Source organism: Colius striatus, chromosome 3 (genome assembly GCF_028858725.1).
Source record: "Colius striatus isolate bColStr4 chromosome 3, bColStr4.1.hap1, whole genome shotgun sequence".
In the NCBI taxonomy this organism is placed as follows: Eukaryota; Metazoa; Chordata; class Aves; order Coliiformes; family Coliidae; genus Colius; species Colius striatus.
Window position 1 is genome coordinate 98037873 of NC_084761.1, and position 22390 is coordinate 98060262.

At 47.1% G+C, this 22390-nt stretch overlaps 1 protein-coding gene across 4 annotated transcripts in view; it reads left to right on the top strand.

The window, feature by feature from the left end:
- ATRN (attractin) overlaps positions 1–22390 on the top strand; it is a 192817-nt gene that overhangs the window by 84171 nt on the left and 86256 nt on the right. For all 4 annotated transcript variants that reach the window (XM_061992449.1, XM_061992453.1, XM_061992452.1 and 1 more), the window contains 9 exons: positions 662–800; positions 2210–2391; positions 4594–4810; positions 7451–7636; positions 11586–11819; positions 12508–12645; positions 19369–19462; positions 20384–20436; positions 22051–22145. In XM_061992449.1, coding sequence (XP_061848433.1) covers positions 662–800; positions 2210–2391; positions 4594–4810; positions 7451–7636; positions 11586–11819; positions 12508–12645; positions 19369–19462; positions 20384–20436; positions 22051–22145 — 1338 coding nt within the window. The remainder of the gene's footprint in view (positions 1–661; positions 801–2209; positions 2392–4593; positions 4811–7450; positions 7637–11585; positions 11820–12507; positions 12646–19368; positions 19463–20383; positions 20437–22050; positions 22146–22390) is intronic.

Here is a 22390-nt window from a genome sequence, read left to right on the forward strand (position 1 = left end):
GTCCTGACACTGGATACAACAGAAAAAAAAGTGCTGCCCCAACCTCCTGACACCCACCAGTGAGATATTTGTAACTATTAATGAAATGCCCCCTCATTCTCCTCTTCTCCAGGCTGAACAGCCCCAGGTCCCACAGCCTTTCCTCAGCAGGAAGATGCTCCAGTCCCCTCAGCATCTTGGTGTCCCTGCACTGGCCTCTCTCCAGCACTTCCCTGTCCCTCTGGAGCTGGGGAGCCCAGAACTGGACACAGGACTCCAGATGAGGCCTCAGCAGCTCTGGCAGAGCAGAGGGGCAGCACAACCTCCCTGGCCCTGCTGCCCACACTCTCCTCAATGCCCCCAGGCTGCCATTGGTTTTTGCCCACGAGCCCACGTTGCTGCTCATGAGGTGGAGGTTCACATGGGTTTGATTATTCCACAAGACACCTAGCCATTTGGGTTTGCTATCAATAGAACCTTCCCTAGAAGAGAAACCCAACCCATTTTCCTGAAGTGTAGCTTGGGGGAATATCTTGAATCTACAGTGCAGGTCCTAAGTCTAATGTCACATCATGGGTTGCTTTGTGGATCTGAACTGTGACGTTTGGTGCAGTGATCATGGTCGTTAGAAACCAACACTGGTTGGATGGGAGAAAAGCCTCACCTCTGCTATTCATTTTAGGTTCCTATTACTCTGTATGACAATTGTCCTAAGGATAACCCTGCCTATTACTGTAACAAAAAGACAAGTTGTAAAAGCTGTGCCATGGATCAAAACTGCCAGTGGGAACCCAGGAATCAGGAGTGCATCGCTTTACCAGGTACGTGTTACTTGTATTTGTGGGAGAAGAAAACCCAAATTCACCCAGTCTGAAAGTTCTGGGGGTGTTTTTATTTGCTTCCTTTTAGATTTTTACCCTCAAATCTGCACTTTTTCAGTGCTAAGCTGGAGTAAATAATGTTGTTTAATCATACCAACGTTGGGATGAAACTTTATTTGTAGTAAATTCACAAAGTCTGATGGACCGGTATTCAATCCCAGATGTCTGAAGAGGACTGTGACCATTTGTATGATTATTAGGCTGTATTTCATCTCCCTCTCAATTTGATAAAAGCAGCACTGTTGATTTAATAGGCTTCTGTTAAGATATTAGGTTTAATAATGCATGCTGTTTAATTTCAGAAACTGGAACTGTGCAAAAGCATAATGGCATGTACTGGGCAAATCAGGCAAATAACACCTAAAGTGTGTAAGGAAAAATCTCTTCTTGGAGTGTTTCCAGTGGGAGCTCATGGGCTTTCATTATTAGTCCTCCTGTAGTAACTTTGGGGTTTTTTCCCCAGTGACTAGGAAGGAAATAAATCATCTTCACTGGTGAACATTTGCAGTTGGTGAAGTACAGAGAAAGGAGTAAAAATCCCAACAGACAGAACCTTCTAATGGGCATGGAAAGCCTTCTCTTAGTCTGACAGGTCTGGCTGTGGCCAGGTCTGGTGTTTGCTAGTGTGGAAGAGTGATAAAAATGAAGAGGCTTTGGAGAAGAGCCATGAGAGCAGGGAAAACATCTTTTAATGAGATAGATAAAGAGCTTGGTCTGTTTAATTTGTTGTAGGGAAGGAGGTGACTTCATCAGATGTCTCAAAAGCCCATCTGAAAGATTGATACTTGGGGACCTTTTCAATCTGTTTGTTAAATGGAAACCGAGACGTTGGAGCTAGACACCAGCTCTGCAGCAATTCACACCCAAAGTGCCCAGCAGGTTGCTTTTCAAAGGGTAGTTCTGAGTGAGGGAAATAATAAACCAGAGAGCAGAAGGAGTTCTTCAGTAGTGGGCATGGCTGTGCTCAAGGTGGAACAGGGCTGAATCCTGGGAGTTTGGTGCTGTGAACAGGATTAGCCCAACAGTTAAAAGGTATCCTGACAACTGTGGTTGATTAAGTGGCTTGAAGCCATCAGCAGAATTAACTTGCTTCCTTTTGCTCTTTCTTCTGCAATGATTGTACTGTTTGACTCCCTGCTGCAGGTAACTAAATGCTGACATTGCCCTTCAGCTTCCCTGAAGAGCTTTCCTTTTCCCTCTGGTATAATTACACATAAACTCACCTGAGCATGCCAATAAGCCATGCTGCTTTGGGAAAAGGCTTTAGGTTTGATTTTTTTGGTGGAAGAACTCTTTGTGAAGGTCACTTGCATCTTTGAGCTGACTTTCTTTCCTCTCCCCACCCCAAGAAAACATCTGTGGAACAAACTGGCATTTGGTTGGCAACTCCTGCTTGAAAATTACCAACGCCAAGGAGAACTATGACCATGCCAAACTGTCCTGCAGATCCAATGGTGCTCTGCTGGCTTCTCTCACAACCCAGAAAAAGGTGGAATTTGTTCTAAAGGAGCTGCAGAAGATGCAGTCTTCGGTGAGTGCTTCTCTTTTATGTCCCCTGAGTAATTAAGTGGAAGAGTCCTTGCTGGGGCATTGTATGCTGTGTACAGAACAGACTTCTGAACTGAAAAGGAATGGCTTGGGTTTGATTGGTTTTCTTCTTTTCCCTTTTGAAATTCAACATCCCCTTTGCAACTGGAGTTGTAGAGAATGTAAATGGACAAGATAAATACGAACATCCACAGTGACACCGTGCCTCAAAGGCATCGCTGCCCGTGACAAAACCACGCACGCATCTCTCCGGTGGGAGACGTGACCGCTGCACGTGACTTGTACACAGCATCTGATAAACCAAAGTCCCTTTGGGCACCAGAGCTGTTTAATGGAAAAGCATTTAAAGTTATTTATTCCTCTCAGAGAAAGTGGCTGTTTAAAATGTCAGCTTCTTCCTCGGCGGAGCTGCTCAGCTTATTTGGAGTTATTTATGTTTGATTTAGCGGCAGGTGCTTTTCTGTCAGAGCCAGGGAGAAGTGAATTGGAATCTGTCCCTCTCCATGCATCAATAAAATACATTTCTTTCTCTTTTGGTTTTTTTTCTCCCCTTCCTTCTCAATCCCTGGCAGGAGTGTGGAGGAATTCAGGGCAGCTTGTGTAGGTGGTGCTAAAGCACTAACAACGAGCAGAGCTGTGCAGCGTCTTGTTGAAAGCTCTGTTTAGGCTGCAGGGGCTTGACAGCATGTCAGGATAACTCCTCTTGGGTCCCAGAGGTCACTGTGGGCAGGGCTGGCAATCAGCAAACAAACCAAAATAGGTATTGATACAGGAAAAATGAGACTGGAAGCAGTAGGGTTGGTGTTTTTCAGAGGAGAGCGTACTCCAGTACTGAAGAGAACCATTCCCCTGTGGAAATGAGAACGTTCCCTGCTTTGATTTGCTTTGTGACTTTAAAGGAATAGTTCAACAGTTATGGGGTGTTAGAGGGGATCTGACTTAGCCAAGGAATGATAAGGTGAAGGAAGCTTGGTTAAGTCTTTTGTAAAGAGGGGAAGCCAGGCCTGGGACGTGGCATGGCTGTAACAGCTCTGTCTGTTTCTGGGTATCCCAGGAGCTGAGTGTAGTGTAAATGTCTCAAGACACATGGCAATCCTTCTCCAGTAGTATTTGAACCCTTACTTTAGGAGAAAAAAAGCTGTAACTCACTTTTTCTTCATCTACAGTGCCCTTTCAAAAAGTGGGCCTTGGGAATCTAAAGAGACTCTTAGCCCTTTTTAGTGGCTATTAGTGCTGAGGGCTGGGGAAATGCCTTTGCTACCAAGCCAACCTGTGCCTGGTACTTGACCTTTTGCCATTCAGTGACACTACATGCTGCTGCTGTGCTGTGTCTTGCAGTGACTCCTTTTGAAGTCAGCTGTGTGTAGATGTTTTGTGATGATAAGATCTACGTGTTGGTGTTGCCACTGAGTGCTGTGTAACTCTCTTGGGAGTAGAAGTTGCACCTCTAAGGTTTAAGAGTGCCTAGAATCAGTCAGAAGCAGGTTGTAGCTAGCAAGGAGGGAAAATGGGTGGTTTAAAGCCTTCTTAGGACAGCTGTGCCTCCAAAGTGCTTTTGCTGCAGAAAGGCTTTTAACATAGTACTGAGAGGGTTAAAATGCCTTTCCCCAAATAAAATGGTGCCAGGAAATAAACTGCTGGTAGAAATAGTTGTGTTATGAGTTCTTAGTATTAAGGACTTTCTTGGCAGCAAGGCTGATTCAGATTTGACCTGCTCTGTCTCTCCACTCCTCCACAAACTCTTTGATAGCAGAGGTCTTTCTGGCCAGGCTAGAGAGTAGGTAGATTGTTTAGGGGACTGCTGCTTTTCTTCCTCATGTAAGCCTGAAGCTCCACAATTCCCTTTTTTTTCTCCTTTCTAGCCATTTGTAGGAATCACAAACATACAGAGAACAACTTGCAGTTAATTTCATAGTCAGCCAGCGTGAATATTTGCCTTGTTCTGCTCCTGGTTTAGACACCTAGTAATACAGCATGACAAAACCCTGGTGTCTCCTGCAGGATTTCTCTATCTCTGTGACATTTAATTCTCATAGCACTGACAAACAAATATTTTTCCCTGCTGCATTTTCCTGCCACACCTAACTTTGCACAGTTGTTGTGAGCATTACATGGTGATTTGCTTCTCATAACTAAGGCAGCACAACTTGGTATCAAATCTACCCTTTTCCCCCTTCATTTCCAGCCCAAGACTTTGACTCCGTGGGTTGGCCTGAGGAAAATCAATGTGTCATATTGGTGCTGGGAGGATATGTCTCCCTTCACCAACACCCTCCTCCAGTGGCTCCCTGATGAACCAAGTGATGCTGGATTCTGTGGTTATTTAGCTGAGCCCTTCCGACAGGGGCTGAAGGCAGCAACGTGTATCAACGAGGTCAACGGCAGCGTCTGCGAAAGGCCAGGTGACAATATCCTGCTTGTGTGTCATGTGGGGAGCAAGGGGACCAGTAAATTGTCAGGCTTTAGGTCTAGCCCTCGTCCCTTCTGCTTCCCAAGGTGGGGTGGGGAGGAGAAAAGGTCCTGAGGGAGTCAGGGAGATCCCCAAGGACAAGGAGAGCTCACTCGCCACTGTGTCCCAGGCAAAGCAGACAGGACTGCTCAGCTTGGGGAAGGAAACTCATTCATTGTCACCAATCAAAAGCAGAATAAACAGAGAGCAACACAGAGTGGAATGATGATGATGATGAACACTAACAGCCCATTCAGGCCACTTTGCCCTCACCCCTTATCTCTTCCCAAGGCTCAGACACATCATCCTGGTGTCTTTACCTCCTTCCCCCTGAATGGTGCAAGGTCAGGGAATGGTGGAGGTCAGTCCCTCACTGATGGCTCCTGCCTCTTGTCTCACCTCAGGGCAGGAGGACTCCTCAGCATTCCCCTGCTCCAGCTTGGGTCCCTCACACATCAGACATCTGCACACACCGCTCCAACCTGTGTTCATCCTGAGGGCTGCAGCTCCTCTCCGCCTCCCAGTGCTCAGCCCAGCCCGTCCTGCCCCATGGCCACCTCCCCACACAGGCTCTGTCCCCTCTGTATGCTGTTGTCAACTCTCTGCTGTGGGGTCCTCCTGGAGCTGTGGGCCTGTTTGTCCCACCATTGTCCTCTGTGCAGGAGCACAACTACTTGCTTGCCACGGGCTGCTCCTCCTCCCTGTCTCCTTTGACAACTGTGGGGTCCACATGGTCACCTCTGTCTAGTCCCACTCCTTCCACCTCCTCCTCCACTGCAGATCTCTCTTGTCAAATAGTGATGGCAGAGGGACCAGATTGGCCTGAATGGGGCCAGAGGTGGGTCCAGCAGTTCTGAGAACTCATTACAGGGACAGCACTGCAGCCCTTCCCCTGGTACCAAGCAAAAAGTGACTCCACACAAACCCAACACACAAGCATTTCCATTTCCTACAGAGGAAAGAGAGTCCCGGTGGTTCCATTTAAATGTAGCTGCATCATGGCTCTGCCAAAGAATAGTGGTTCTGAAAGTGTCTTGCACAAGTGCAGGATGTGGAGGGTTTCAAGAACAGCTCCATATTTATGCTGTTAACTGTGAAATGCTTGAAGTACTTTATAGGTCAATAATGTTTTCCTAAGTTACATCCCTGAATGTGACATTTAGGTTGAATGTGGGATGGAGCCATCATCCATTTAAAGAAATAAGGAAGAGAAAGAAAACCTCCTTCCCAACTGAACTCCCTTTTCTCCCCTCCCCTGCTCCGTAGCCAGAGGAGGATTTCATCAAAGCTTGAAATTAATTGGACAAGACACTTTGGAGATATGAGAACTTAGAAAAAGAAGCTATTTGCTTTTGGGGAGAGACTTCTAGCTTTGTTGGCACTGCATATCTTTTAAAGTGGCTTGGCCTGTTAACTGTTTTAACTGATTACTTCTGAATGCCAATTAGTGCCTCTCGAAGGAAACTACACAACTTCAAGTCATTCTTTGTGTCCTGCACTTCAACAGACCCTCTACATGGAACTTGAAGTCTATATTTTATCTGGTTTAACTTGCAGCACTTTGAATTAGTGGAAGCTTTCACTTGTTTCTTATGGTCTGAGAACTGTGGCTTGAAACAGATGATAAAGCGTTGGCTCACGCCACAGAGTCCTGAGTTAGTTCTGCTTTCAGTTCTCATTTTATGTGTGGAACTGATCAAATAACGTAAACCACGTCCCAGTGTGATTGCATGAAACATGCAGCTGCTTCTCAGCACTTTGGTCTGCAGAACAGCTGAGGAACACATCAACAGACGTGCAGAGGGATCCAGACTCCGTTCATAACACCATCAAAATTGATTTCTGTCCACCTTGGAACACATTAACCACTCATGAGGGATACAGTAAGAGAAACCCACTGCATTGCTCATTTTCACAGAATCACAGGATGGTGGGGGTTAGAAGGGAGCTTTAGAGCTCATCCAGTCCAACCCCCCTGCAGAAGCAGCTCCCACCTAGATCAGGTCGCACAGGAACGTGTCCAGGTGGGTCTTGCAAGTCTCCAGAGGAGCCTCCACACCCCCCTGGGCAGCCTGATGTATCTCCAGCTCCATCCAGCAAAACCCCACCACAGAGTTTTTAAAGGCTGTGATATGGGACTGGTTTTTTTCAGCCTGAATGCTAGGCAGGGCTTTTTAAATCTCCTCTCTTTCTCTCTCGGGGCTTGTGTCACGTGTTTGTTTCTGGGAGCGAGCTGACTCTTGTCACAGAATCACAGAATGGTGAGGGCTGGAAGGGACCTTTAGAGCTCATCCAGTCCAAACCCCCTGCAGAAGCAGGTCCCACCTAGATCAGTTCACACAGGAACGTGTCCAGGTGGGTTTTGAAAGCTTCCAGAGAGGGAGATTCCACACCCTTCCTGGGCAGCCTGGGCCAGGGCTCCCTCACCTTCACAGTAAAGCTATTCCTTCAGTAGAACTTCTTGTGTTGCAGCTCTTGTCTACTATCCCCAGTCCTATGGAAAAAAGTACCACCCCATCCCCTTGACATCCACCTTTTAAATACTTGTTAGGCATTAACAAGGTCCCCCCTTCTGTCTCCTGTTTCCCTGCAGCAAACCACAGCGCCAAGCAGTGCCGCACGCCCTGCGCCCTGCGCACCGTCTGCGGCGAGTGCACCAGCGGCAGCTCCGAGTGCATGTGGTGCAGCAACATGAAGCAGTGCGTGGACTCCAATGCTTATGTGGCCTCCTTCCCCTACGGGCAGTGCATGGAGTGGTACACCATGAGCAGCTGTCCACGTGAGTGGTGGCTTCTGTGCTTTGATGGGAGGGCTTGGAGGATTGTGTTTGCTGCTGTTTGCCATCAAAAGTCATCAAAGCCCTGTGAGTGGGTTCTAATAGGTACCTGATCTCAGGAGCTCGGGTGTCTGCAGCTCCATCATGCAGTTCTCCCTGCACGCTGTAAAGCATTCAACTGAATTAGGTCCCAGTGTGCTGCTTTAGCCCTGGCTGGGTGCTAGGTGCCCACCAAGTCATTCTCTCCCTCCTAAACTGGACAGGGGAGCGAGAAATACACCAAGAGGTTTGTGAGTGGAGATCAGGACAGGGAGATCACTCAGCAATTAGTGTCACAGGTAAAAGACTCAACTTGGGAAGAAAAGGGTTTGATTTATTGATGAACCATCAGAAAAGAGAGATGAGAAATAAAACTGAATCTCAGACCACCTCCCCCACCCCTCCCTGTGCCCAGGACTCTCCTTCATCCCCCCCAGCAGCACAGGGGATGGGGGTTACAGTCAGTTCATCACAGATGGACTTTGCTGCTGAGTCTCAGGGGGAGGCCTCCTCACACTTCCCACTGCTACACTGTGGGGTCCCTACCATGGGAGAAAGTCACTCACCAACTGCTCCATCGTGGCTCCTTCCCATGGGCTGCAGCTTCTCACCAACTGCTCCAGCATGGGGCCTGCCATGGGGGCAGCTCCTCACACTCTGCCCCAACGTGGCTCATCCATGGGGAGAACAGTCCTTCAGGGACAGACTGCTCCAGCCTGGGGCCCTCACAGGGTCACAAGCCCTGACAGCAAACCTGCTCTGGCCTGGGCTCCTCTCTCCCCATGGGCTCCCAGGTCCTGCCAGGAACTTGCTCCAGGCTGAGCTTCCCACAGAGTCACAGCCTCCTTCAGGCATCACCCGCTCCAGCATGGGCTCCTGCATGGGCTGTGAGTGGGTCTCTGCTCCCTGGGGCCTCCCTGGGCTGCAGGGGCACAGCTGCCTCACCATGGGCTGCACCACAGGGCACAGAGGAGTCTTTCTTTCAGGGCTTAAGCACCCTCCTCTGACCTTGGTGTCTGGGGAGATGTTGTCACATTCTCACTCCCTGTCACTGCTGCAGTTCAGCAACTGCCCAGCCATTCCTTCCCCTTCTCCAATTTGATAATCAGAGGTGTTCCCTCAGTCACTAGTTGGCCAGGCCTTGGTCAGCTGTGGGTCCATCTTAGAACTGACTGGCCTTAGCCCTGTCAGCTACAGGGGAAGCTTCTGGCAGCTCTTTGTTTAAAGAAGCCACCCCTGTAGCCCCCCACTACCAGAAACCTGGCCCAGGCCAAACCACTACCCCCAGTTACAGACATGTTGACTGAACTAGCAGACAGTCAAGCCTTCCAATGATGAAACCTCCACTTTTGTTTCTTCCCAGGGGAGAAGTGCTCGTTTCATTATTTGAATTGCTGCCCCTCAAATTAATTGTTACATAATTTTAGGTGATTAACTTCTTTTGTTTCTCTTACATTCTTATATGGAGCCATGTAATTTAATATTAGATTATCTATATCAAATCCCAATTAAGGTTTACATGACAGTTTTATTGTGTAGTATTGTCTGTGTTTAGCCCACAGTAGGAATTGCTAACTTAATTTAAATAAATGATTTAGGGTTGGGGTTTTTTTCTCCCTCCCCCTCTTAGGTAGATGTGAGCAAACTGCTAAAGATTTATGGTGCTTTGCAATATTGCTTTTTGTATTCAAACTGTGGGGAAATAATCTGAAACTTAAAAAGCAGTCAAGCAGATTTTACAAATTACTTTCATTTATGTGGAATTCACAGAATCACAGAATGGTGGGGTTGGAAGGGACCTTTAGACATCATCCAGTCCAACCCCCTGCAGAAGCAGGGTCACCTAGATCAGGTCACATAGGAACGTGTCCAGGTGGGTCTTGAAGAGCTCCAAGGAAGGAGCCTCCACACCCTCCCTGGGCAGCCTGGGCCAGGGCTCCCTCACTCAAACACTGGAATGGTTTTTCCTTGTATTTCAATGGAACTTTTTGTGTTCCAGCTTCATCCCATCACCCCTTGTCCTGTTGCTAGATACCATAGAAAAAAGTGCTGTCCCAACCTCCTGACACCCACAATTAGATATTTGTAGCTATTAATGAGCTCCCCCCTCAGTCTCCTCTTCTCCAGCCTGAACAGCCCCAGGTCCCACAGCCTTTCCTCATAGGGAAGATGCTCCAGTCCCCTCAGCATCTTGGTGTCCCTGCACTGGCCTCTCTCCAGCACTTCCCTGTCCCTCTGGAGCTGGGGAGCCCAGAATTGGACACAGGACTCCAGATGAGGCCTCAGCAGCTCTGGCAGAGCAGAGGGGCAGCACAACCTCCCTGGCCCTGCTGCCCACACTCTCCTCAATGCCCCCAGGCTGCCATTGGCTTCTTGCCCACGAGCCCACGTTGCTGCTCATGGGCAGTTGATTCTCCCCCAGCACTGCCAGGTCCCTCTCCTGGAGCTGCTCTCCAGCAGCTCACCCCCAGCCTGTGCTGCTGCAGGGGGTTGTTCCTCCCCAGCTGCAGGACTCTGCCCTTGTCCTTGTTGAACCTCAGCAGGTTCCTCTGTGCCCAACTCTGCAGCCGCTCGAGATCCCGCTGAATGGCAGCTCAGCCTCTGGGAATCAGCCAGTGCTCCCAGTTTGGTGCCAGCAGGGAACTTGCTGAGGGTCCCTCTGTGCCCTCACCCAGGTGGTTGATGAAGATGTTGACCAAGACTGGCCCCAGAACCCATCCCTGTGCAACTCCACTGGCCACAGGCCTCCAACTCGACTCTGTGCCATTGCTCAGCACCCTCTGGGCTCTGTCATTCAGCAGCTCTCCATCCACCTCACTGCCCACTCATCCCAGCCACACTGCCTCAGCTTTCTGATTGAGGAGCTGAGTGTGAGCAGGGGAGTGAGGAAAGCCAGGACTGTCAGGGTGACAGAGGCAGAGAGAGAAGTGCCTGGATTTCCCAGAGGGAATTTGGGCAGTTTAAATGTCTGCAGTTGCTCCAGAAACTTTTGGCAGCTGATGAGAATCAACCTGGAGAGCTCCAAGTGCTGCAAAATAAGAGAGAATTAGTTTCAGGTAACCATCAAATGTGAAAGTGTGAAATTGCTGTATTGCCTGAGGTCAAAAGTTGGAGGAAACATCAGGCAGGAGATGAGGCAGCTGAAATAATGGGAAACAATGTTTTTGTGCTGCTCTTTTTTAAGGCAAACATTGTGAATTTGAGCATCAGGACAGAAAGCCTGTTCATCTCAGAAGAGCAAGAATCTGTAAAGTATTTAATTAAGATGATTTGGGGAAGGAAATAGAAAAGCTTTCCTAGAAATGAAGACTTTGTCAGCCCTGAAATCCAACCCCATTTGAGAAAGGACCAGTGAAAGGGTGACAATGGTTTCTCCCTGATTTAGCTGATCACCGGGCCCAGGGGATCTGCATGTGGCACTCTGAGTAGCTTAAGGATACAAATTGTGCACTGTATTTATGTTCTGTGCTTATTTGACTTCAGTAAACACTTGAAATAGGAGCATTTGATGTTAAAAAGTGTGGTAAGAAGAGACTTAAAGCAAGTAAACAAACTGATTTTTAGCCTTTGCCTCCCGATGCCTCATTTTATCTTCTGATCTGTTGTAAATTAACCTCTGGTTTTACTAGGTGGTGCTTAATGGTTAGAAAAAACCCTATGTGGGTGTTGTGGGGTTTTGTGACTTACTGAGTAATGCAAGCTCTGGTAAGAGTTAACTGAGATTCTGGCATTAATGTGCTGATAGGAATGAATATTCATGTGTTACCGTGGGTATCAGGCAAAATAGTTACAGATCCGGCAAGAGAAAGGCTTCAGGCCACATAAAAAACACATAAAGTTTTCTCTGTCCTTTGTAACACGTGCTTTGGAACAGTGGTTCAGTCCTCCATTTGATGTTTGGTTTGTTTTATAGCTGAGAACTGCTCAGGCTACTGCACGTGCAGTCACTGCCTGGAGCAGCCGGGCTGCGGGTGGTGCACCGACCCCAGCAACACGGGCAAAGGGAAGTGCATCGAGGGCTCTTACAGAGGTCCAGTCAAGATGCCAAACCCATCAGCACCAGGGAAGCACAGCTTGGAGCCTGTCCTGAATGTCAGCATGTGTCCTGTGGAGAACAACTATAACTGGTCCTTCATTCAGTGTCCAGGTAAAGGAGCAATGTTTAGCTGCTCAAAACGTTTCAGCTGTTGACATGCAAGGGGACTTTTGAAGGCTTTAGTGGTGTCTTTGTTTAGTGGTAATGGAGAGAAGAAAAGAGCTTGGAAGACAAGCAAGAAATAAACCATTTTGAGATGGAAGTGGCTGTGCAGGTATCTGCAGGTGAGCTGCAGAGGTTTGCTGCATGAAGACTGATCTCTGCATTACTCTCATCAAGTTGTTCCTTTCCCAACAAACCTTTACCAAGCTTAGAAGTTCTGTTTGTTTCATAGAATCATAGAGGTTAGAAGGGACCTTTAGAAAGGCAATTCTTTCTTTGCAGGTTGATTTGAGTGTTAGTAATGCTCAGGGTGATTCTGAAATAACATTTCCGACACCAAACATATAGAGGGAAATTACTTGGGCTGCCAATAAACCCTTTCTTCCCCATTCCTCCTTGTAAATCTGTCCCACCAGCTGCTTCCAGTCCCATCTGTCCAATATGTTTTAGAGTTCTGATTTCCATGTGTTGCTTTAAAGGTCAGGTTTTCAATACACATTTCTGTTTGGCTTCAAAGCAAGACCTCCCAGAGCCTCTTTGGAAGGTGCATGAAACAGTGACGTTCGTCCTCTGCAGAACACTTTGTGTGGGGTTCTCTATTGGAGCACAGAGACTCATCCTTGTCTGTTTCCTTCAGCCTGCCAGTGTAATGGACACAGCAAGTGTGTCAATGAAAGCATCTGTGAGAAGTGTGAAAATCTGACGACTGGCAGACACTGTGAGACGTGTATCTCGGGCTACTACGGTGACCCCACTAATGGAGGAACGTGTCAGCGTAAGTGACGTCTGCACTCTTCCTACCTCAAGCCTTTGATGTTTTTCACTCTTCACTCATTCCTTTATTATTTTAACCAAAATTATACCTTGATAATGTGTTTTTTTTCTGTCCTCCAAGCGAGGCACAGCCCTTCTTTCTTCAAATCAAAGTCATGGAAGCTGGGTGAGGAAATTCTTTGACTTTCCATGCACCAAACGAAGATCATTTGTTCTGTCCTCCTTTGTAAACTTCAAATGACCACAGTGAAAAGTGTGTGGTGCATTCTAGTGTTTGATGATCTTGTTTTGAAAGGCAAACAGTGTTAATCCCAATTTCTTGACCAAACTTCTGCTTATCTGAATTCCACCTTCTATGAGGTTTGGTTTAAGTGTCGTGCATTTATTGCTGCTGTTGCCTGCTTGACAAAAGGCTTGGACTGTTTCACTGAGGAGTTGCCTGGATTTCCATTGAGGATAGGTGATCCCTGTTAAAACTGCATTTTGAAGTGCTTTGAGACATTTTGGCATAAACAACTTCTTTCAGTTGTGCAAGATCCAGTTAACAAACTGGGGGAAAATATTTCCTGAAGGACCACTATAGGTAATGCTGAAAGAATCACAGAATCTCAAGGGCTGGAAGGGAGCTGGAAAGCTCATCCAGTGCAACCCCCCTGCCAGAGCAGCACCACCTAGAGCAGGGCACACAGGGACTCATCCAGCTGGGTTGGAATGTCTCCAGAGAAGGAGCCTCCACAGCCCATCTGGGCAGCCCCTGCCAGTGCTCCCTCACCTCAACAGGGAACAACTTTGTCCTTGTGTTTCTTTGGAACCTCTTCTGTTCCAGCTTGTCCCTGTTGCCCCTTGTCCTATCATTGGCCATCACTGAGCACAGCCTGGCTCCAGCCTCCTCATACCCACCCTTGATGTGTTTGTAACATGCATGAGGTCACCCCTCAGGCTCTTCTCCAATCTCAAGAGCCCCAGCTCCCTCAGCCTTTCACCAGGAGGGAGATGCTCCACTCCCTTCAGCATCTCTGTGTCCCTGCACTGAACTCTCTCCAGCAGCTCCCTGTCCTTCTGGAACTGAGGGGCCCAGAACTGGACACAATATCCCAGATGTGGGCTCACAAGGGCAGAGCAGAGGGGCAGCAGAACCTCTCTGACCTACTGCCCACAGCCCTTCTCATCCAGCCCAGGCTGCCATTGGCCTCTTGGCCACGAGGGCACGTTGCTGGTTCATGCTCATCCTGCTGCCCACCAGCACCCCCAGCTCCCTTTCCCCTGTCTGACTCTCTCAACAGTTCATTCCCCAGCCCGTGTTGGTACATGGGGTTGTTCTTTCCCAGATGCAAGATTCTACACCTGCCCTTGTTGAATTTCATTACATTTCTCCCTGACCAACCTTCCAACCTGTCCAGCTCTCCAGCCTTCTGGTGTGTCAGCCACTCCTCTTGCCCTTGAACCTTGCAACATTCTGAATTACTGTGGATTTTGTAATGTTGTATTGTGGAGAGGTCAGTTTTAAACCAGAATCCAGCTGTGGATATTCAAAGGTAAGGGAAGGTGCTGCTTGCTCCAAAGAGCTTTGAGTATTGAATCATAGAATGGTAGGGGTTGGAAGGGATCTTTAGAGATCATCCAGTGCAACCCTCCTGCAGAAGCAGCTCCCACCTAGGTCAGGTCACATAGGAACAGTTGAGTGGAGTGAGATAACGAGGTACAGTGATGGAAAGGGTAGGACAGAAACAACATTGGTGGGTTAGTAGTATTGTCAATACTTCCATGAAATGAATGTGGCTGGTTGGTAGGAATGCCAGAAGAAATAAGTGAAGGTAATTATTGAGAGGACATTGAAGACTTTCACTTGCTCCTTCCAAACATGGAGACAATCCAGTGGAAAACACCTGGAAATTCATTTAATGTGTTCATTGGAAGCAGCATCGACCTTTAGTGTGAAGGTGAGAGTCAGGAGCTGGAGCATGAGTGTCCTGTTCCCTAAAGCAAGAACAAGCTGATGATACCTGAGGCTCTACAGAAGAACCTCCCAGTGGAGAGATTCAAGGTAGAGGGTGACAAAAATCCCACGACACGAGCAAGTGTCACTTAGAGCAAAGGGTATTGCAGTAGCTGGGATATGAAATTATGGCAGACAGTACAAAGGGAGAGATGCATCTCTGACACTTTATTTCAGAGCATTATCTGAGAGATTAAATACCTCTGATATTCGTAAACTCATTTCATGTGGAGATAATTTGAAGTGCAGGAGTGAATAAATTGAGCCTGAGTTGGCCTGAGGAGATCTCTAAGTCTGCTCTGAGCCTTCAGGTTTAATCATTGGATCACAACCTGCCTTTTGATATTTGTTGCTTTTCTGTGCTTGTGGAAATTGAGAGGAAGTTGCTTTGGACCCTTTCACGTGAGGGTTGTCCAAAAGCTGTGAGATAATGGATGATAGACTAAAGTCATCCAGATACCTGGAAAAGCAATTACAAAATGTGTTGAGAGACTGTGCAACAGCATTCATTTGTTATCTGATGAGACTCATGTCAAAAGTGCTTTGCTCTCAAGTGCTTTGGGCCCAGGTTTTTAATTTGCTGTGATTTAACACTGTTTACTGTGAAGGGGAAAGGCTGAGGGGAGCAGGAAGCTGGGCAGAAAGATCAAGGTGGATGGGAAGGGGCAAAGTGGGAGCAAATGGTTCTGTATCTGATGGCAGCCTGAGGACTGCAGCCTAGGAGGAGTTTTTACTCAGTGAAAAGGATTCCAGAGGGAAATTCTTCAGATAAGGATGGGCTGATGTGCTCCTCAATTCCTCTGAACCATGATCCTTCCTTCTTTTCCCATTTGTGATGTGCTGATTCTACTCTTTCTGTGCATTCATGTGCAATGTTGTGTTAGAGCCTGTGGTCACGTCTGTGCTGGAGGTGGTTGCTTGCACCCTCTCTCCTGATGCCCAAGCATCAGTGCATTGGCCCATTTAGTGCCTGGTGTGGAGTACTTGTCCTCTGATGTGTCAGTCCTCAGTGTCAGCCCAGTGGGGACTGTAAATATCCTCAAAATGGCAAATATTCAGTGCTGGGAGAAGTGCTGCTGGTTGGTGTTTCCCATTTTTGCTGAGCCAGCAGCACTTGGAGCAGTGCTGTTGTTTGAAAGGCTGCTGCTAGCCTCTGGGAGGCTCTGCAGAGCTCGAAGTGATAGCCCCAGGGTTCAAAAACCAAGGAGGAGTAAGAAGAGAGGCTGAAATAAGGTGCCTTTTCCTGCTGCTTTGTGCCCCCAGGTCAGGTAAACGCTGCTGTATCGCTTGTGCTGAAAGAATTTTGACCAACTGCAGTTATTACTCTGAGAGAATTGTTTGCATATCATCATAGGCATTGGTGTTTGCAGAGCTGGGCAGATAATAACTAAAGGGTAACAAAATCACTCCTCAGAGGTTGCTTGAAGTGTCCAAGGTACAGAAGCGTTAATGGGGAAGGACAGGGAACGCAGCACATCAAATGTAAAAATAGCTGCAAGGTGCTTTCTCTGCCTTCAGGAGTTGTGTGAATTTCCTGATTAAAGTTTCACATGGAAATATGCTGGTGGTAGATAAGGGAAGTTATTTGCAAGAGAAGGGGAGGTGCTATTATGCCTGAAATCAGATTGGCACTGCGGCAGCGCTTCCCAGCGCCTCCGCGCAGCCGCTGCTGGGGCCGTGGGGCTGCCTGCTCCCCCCTCCCAGGGCTGCACCAGAGCCTTGGCTAAAGCACCTGGCATGGAAAAGAGAGTTGGGCAGGTGGATGATGAGGTTGCTGTTGGGTTGCTGGACTGTCACAAATGGAGGAAGAGGAGCAGCCATCCCCATGATCATCTCTGGATGAGTCCGTGACCCAGGGCTTGTGAAGGTGGAAGGAGACTCACTGTAAGGCATCCTCAGACTGGTTTTAATCATAGGATCATACAATAGTAGGGTTGAAAGGGACCTTTAGAGATCATCCAGTCCAAGACCTTGCAGAAGCAAGTCAGCTTAGATCAGGTCACACAGGAACGTGTCCAGGTGGGTCTTGAAGAGCTCCAAGGAAGGAGCCTCCACACCCTCCCTGGGCAGCCTGTGCCAGGGCTCCCTCACCTGAACAGTGACAGAGGTTTTTCTTCTGTTTAAGTGGAAATTTTTGTGTTCCAGCTTCATCCCATCACCCCTTGTTCTGTCATTGGATACAACAGAAAAAAAAGTGCTGCCCCAAGCTCCTGACACCCACCAGTGAGATATTTGTAACTATTATTAAGATCCCCCCTCAGTCTCCTCCAGCCTGAACAGCCCCAGGTCCCACAGCCTTTCCTCATAGGGAAGATGCTCCAGTCCCCTCAGCATCTTGGTGTCCCTGCACTGGCCTCTCTCCAGCACCTCCCTGTCCCTCTGGAGCTGGGGAGCCCAGAACTGGACACAGGACTCCAGATGAGGCCTCAGCAGCTCTGGCAGAGCAGAGGGGCAGCACAACCTCCCTGGCCCTGCTGCCCACACTCTCCTCAATGCCCCCAGGCTGCCATTGGCTTCTTGCCCACGAGCCCACGTTGCTGCTCATGGGCAGTTGATTCTCCCCCAGCACTGCCAGGTCCCTCTCCTGGAGCTGCTCTCCAGCAGGTCACCCCCAGCCTGTGCTGGTGCAGGGGGTTGTTCCTCCCCAGCTGCAGGACTCTGCCCTTGTCCTTGGTGAACCTCAGCAGGTTCCTCTGTGCCCAACTCTGCAGCCGGTCGAGATGCCGCTGAATGGCAGCTCAGCCTCTGGGGAATCAGCCAGTGCTCCCAGTTTGGTGCCAGCAGGGAACTTGCTGATGCTCCACAGTCTTGGCTTTCTGCTCTGGCCTCAAACTCTGGAGGGAAGTTTTCATGTGTAGAATCCAGTGAGGGTGTCTAGTACATATTGTCAATGAGAAGTTTCTTTACCAACTCCATAGCTGTATGAAAAGCCAAGAGAAAGCTCTGTGCATGTTACAAGCCCGTGGTGAATGGTGGCCAGTTACAGGGCTCACAGGAGAATGAATAAAGAAGTAGACTCACTTGTTGTGGGTAGAGATCTTTGTCATTTGACTTGATAAGCAGGGATGTGAAGAGCAGGATGAGGAAGCATTAGTGCCCTAGATAGGTTGATCTGCATCTAAACAACATGAAACTTGCAATTTCTCCTGGTTTTTTATGTACATTAATGTTGAACATGGATCAAATTTCACGTTGCTTACCTTTTGCAAAGCATAAGAAAGGAAGTGCAAGACATTCTCAATAGCATTAGGAGTTATTTTCTTTCAAGTGCCACTAATGAGAAGTGTGTTTGCTTCACAGAGTGCAATTATTTTGTCAAATCTTCGCTCAGGCTACTTGTTCCCACAATAGGCCTCTACTCTTCTTCCTGTTTTGTTCTGTGTTGCTGCTAGGAAACCACTCATCCACATCTGAGAAGCACAATGAAGTGTCTCTGATACAATATAGCTTCCATTGCATGCCAATAGAAGGAAGACATGAAAAGGGTTCATAAAGTTAAGGTCCAAGGTTGGCAAGGACTTCATGTCTGAGAATGTGCTGGTATGTTGAGTGGTGTGTGTCTTCTTAATGAGAGGGCATATGTTGTCTTAATGAGGAGGCACCAGCCTTTAAAGAATACTCCTTCCAGCAAGCTCAGGGACTGCAAATGAGGGATCTTTGTGTACTTCTCCCCTTCCTGTACTGTGCCCTCTCCCATGCACAGCTCCTGATGAATGCACCTTCCAGTTCATGGGTAGAACAGCTTTGAGAAGGCACCTACCTACCTTCTGGGAAGGGATGGTGTATCTGTTCCTCTTGTTACAGTGAAGATTTATATCAAAGACAACTCCTTCTGTTGGTTTTGTTTGTTGGTTTGGGAGTTTTGCATGGACCTCCTCTACCTCCCTATAAATAAAGATCTCAGAGGGTGTCAAAGTTTGCTCCCAATGCATAATGAAATGCTTTCTTTGGAAGCAAATCTCCTGTGTATCCCCATTCTCACACCTTGGTTTGCATCTTGACCAGGCTCAGGGTATATGAGCCTTTGTATTTTGGGCATGTCACAAACCTGATGTAATCTAAGGGTGTGTTAATTTGCTTCAACCAGAACCCTCTGGCATTCATCTCATGAGCCCAGGCTAAAACTGTTCCAAAGTACATTGGGGCACGTGCCCCAAGCCCCTTAGAGCATGGACATGGTATTTCAGCACCAGCTGTTTTACACTCCACATACACTGACATTGTTGCCAATGACATTATTTTCTCCAAGGCCTAATTACTTACACAAAAATGCCTCTAAAACACCATGAGCTTTGCTTTATTTGCAAGAATAGTCTGGTCTCAAGGGCTTTATGTTTGAGTGAAATGTGCAGCATGGCCAAAACTCTTGCACATGTCAGAGTCGTAGCATGGCCTGGGTTGGCTTTTCCTTAGTGGTTATGGTATCTTGGTGCCATCTAACGAGAGGACAGGAAGTTAAATAAGCTTTTTGAGGCTAAAAAGCACAGTCTGATCATGATTTCGTATGAAACATCCATCCTGGAACCTGCACTCACTCTGTTTTGATGCACAGTTCTATTTTTGGGCTGCCTTCTGTATCACAAAGAAACCAAAGAGTACCAAATGGGTTTTCATATGCACTTTCAATTGTTGACGTATCTCAGTTTGGCAACTGAAGGACTTAATTGCTAGCAAATCTGTTTCTCTTGCTTCATTCAACATTGCATCTCTTCCTTCTCTGCTCAACAGCTTGCAAGTGCAATGGCCACGCATCTGTCTGCAACACAAACACAGGGAAATGTTTCTGCACCACCAAGGGAATCAAAGGAGACGAGTGTCAACTGTGAGTCCCTTTCACTTTGTTATGTTGAAATCAAAAGGCTGTGCACACACACTGGTGTGGAACCCCTGCATTTTGTTAATGATCTGTTATTTGTGATGCCTTTGCTCATCCTTTCCTGCTGACAGTTGACTAACTGCATTGATGGTGCAGCCAGCTGTGCTTCCCCGTGGGGGGGGATAACGTGGACAAAATGATTTCCTCAGGATTTCTACTTTTAAGACCATTGCAACTGGGAATGTCACATGGAAGGGATGGGTTGAAAACAAAATCACTCCTCCCACCCCCTAAACTTACACATAGCACTTTTCTCCCTCAATAACTTCTTCTTAATTGGTAGATCTTTACTATCTGCTCACTCTGATGCTGTTCTGAGGGGAGCAGAAATAGATGTGAGATAAGACTTGGACGTTGGAGCATTTTTAATGGAGCAGTTTCAGAGCAGCACATTTTGCTGGAGGTTTCTCTGCAGCATAACAGAAATGCTTTCAGTGCAAATGTTAGTGGAAATAATTTCATTCCACATAATTTCATTGCCAGGTTTATTTCTACAAGCGTTGCTCCAACGAGTAAACATTTACAGGGCCAGATCTGGGAATGGCCCTAAATGTAAAAGCAAGCTTTAGTTTCTGACTGTAATCATTGACTTCCATGCATTGTGAAGGGCTAATAAATACATTCCAAGTGGGTGCAAAGGTTAATGTCTAGAATTTTAGCTCTCATTTTTACAGCATCCTATAGTTTGACTTGCAGGGATGGTGGAATGTCTTCAGCAGCCCAGTAGAGCTCAGACGTGCATCTCCTGTTTTCAGTTGTGTACCATTATCAGCACAGGTGGTGGTTTCTGGTTTTTTTCTTCAGTTTCTGGGAATAAATAGAGCTGAAATAAAGCAGCATTTATTAAAAAGATGTATTCTTTTGTAGGTGTGAAGTTGAAAATAGGTATCAGGGAAATCCACTCAAAGGAACGTGTTACTGTGAGTACTCTTGGGGTTTTGTTTGGAGATAATAAATGTGTTTGAAGTTGAGGATGGCTGATTTAAAACTAGTTTTCATTGCCTTAGCATCTGTTTAAAATACAAGGGATTAAGGGAAAGGCTAAAAAAGATAGTTGAAAGCCCCTTCAGTGTTCACAAAAGGATTGTTTAGGGAATTAAAATACTCTCCTTGATAAGGTCTGTGTGATGATGGGATCTGCTGACTTCAAAATGCAACCTGATCTTCTGGAGAAGCCTTTAAAATCTACACCTAATAAGTCAAAACCAAAGCATGTCTGGAGAGGGCTTTTTGTAGGTGCAAAATGCTGGTGTTTTTGAACAGCACTATTCCATGTTAGAATGGGTGAGGCTTCCCAATTGCCACGTTTCCTCTGAAGCAAACAGTTGGCTTCCCCTGCAATTTGAGGAGAGACTTTGCCAAGATGCAGATTACTTAATGGAACCTCTCCAGCTTCTGTTTGCAAATGTTAGCAATCAGCACACTGGTGGGCATGGATAGATGTAATCTTAAATTACATGAAGATGCTAGACCCAAATGGTATTCCTGTGCTACACAGAAATTGACAGCAAGCTGTATTGAGCACATTTGAATTCTGCTTGTGTAGCCACACAAGGGCACTGATGGCTTCTCATCAGTCTCCTTACTAGAATGACTTAATTCATTGCTGCCCAAGGCAGGAGTGCTGAAGTGGGTAAAAGGAGGAACAAGACAGAACCTTACAGCTCTTACATGAACTACCTTGTGCTGTATCCATTCAGTCTCACTTGGTTTTCCTCCTTAAACAGTTCTTAAGGCTTTGTAGGAGTTGTGCATAGATCTCAGAGGGTCACCTTACTTGTGTCTATCCAACAAGGAGGCAATAAGAGAAAAGCAACACCTGCTGTATATAGCTTTGTGTTTGCTATTGTTTGGAATATCTCTGCATGGATTTGGGAGCATGTACAAGTCATAACACAGCATTTTAATAACAACATGCTGAGGCTGGTGTATGGATCCCCAAAACTGGCTGTGCACTGTTGACTAACAGATTGCTTAACTGCCCTAGGCATAAGAGGGCTTACAGGTAGGCCAGAAAATGGTCCTTGAGTGCCTGGACATGATGTGAACCAGAGTAGGATGGCAGCTGAGTCTATTATCAAGTAGCTGCTCTGTAGAAATCCTCCCTGTACAGTCCACTGATGTACAGAAACGTATGATGCATCCTGTAGTCCCCTCCCAAGTGGCCATTATGCAGTCTGTTTTGTTTTGCTAGTGTTGCCTCAGCACATGGAGGCATTGCAGGAGGGAAAAGTGAATGTCTTGACTTGTATTTTACAATATATAGGTATGCACAGTCACATTGATTAAAGCTGGAAGCTACTGCCTGGAAAATGGGAGCAGAATCTGTTTTCCCCTTTAGATTCAACTTTAAAAGAGAGGTTTCTTTTTTCCCTGTTGTGTGGGGTCCTACATAGGTTGGAGTCATTTGCAGCAGTGTGGTGACTCCTGGTTGTACTCAGTGCAAGAAACACTTCAGCCACATCATGCCTTGCTTTGCAGAAGTTTGTTTCAATCTGAGACACCAGATGACTCTCTCCATGCATTCCTTGCAGATACTCTCCTCATTGACTATCAGTTCACCTTCAGCCTTTCTCAGGAGGATGATCGTTATTACACAGCAATCAACTTCGTAGCAACACCTGAAGAGGTACATTTTCTCCTTCCCTTTGACACCTCATCCTTTTTTAGATCTATGTTTGTTGTCTCTTAGCCATAGAGGCAATGAGTTGCTACACTTGTGAATCTCCAGGTGTAACCTCTTAACATGGCATCTCTGTCCAGCTCCACATTCTCATTGTGAGCTTGCCTTGGCCGTGCAGTTTCCAATCTTCATGGTGAAATTGCAGAAGGAGCCACAGTTGCTACTTCCCAGTTGTTTGAACAGCTCTACTT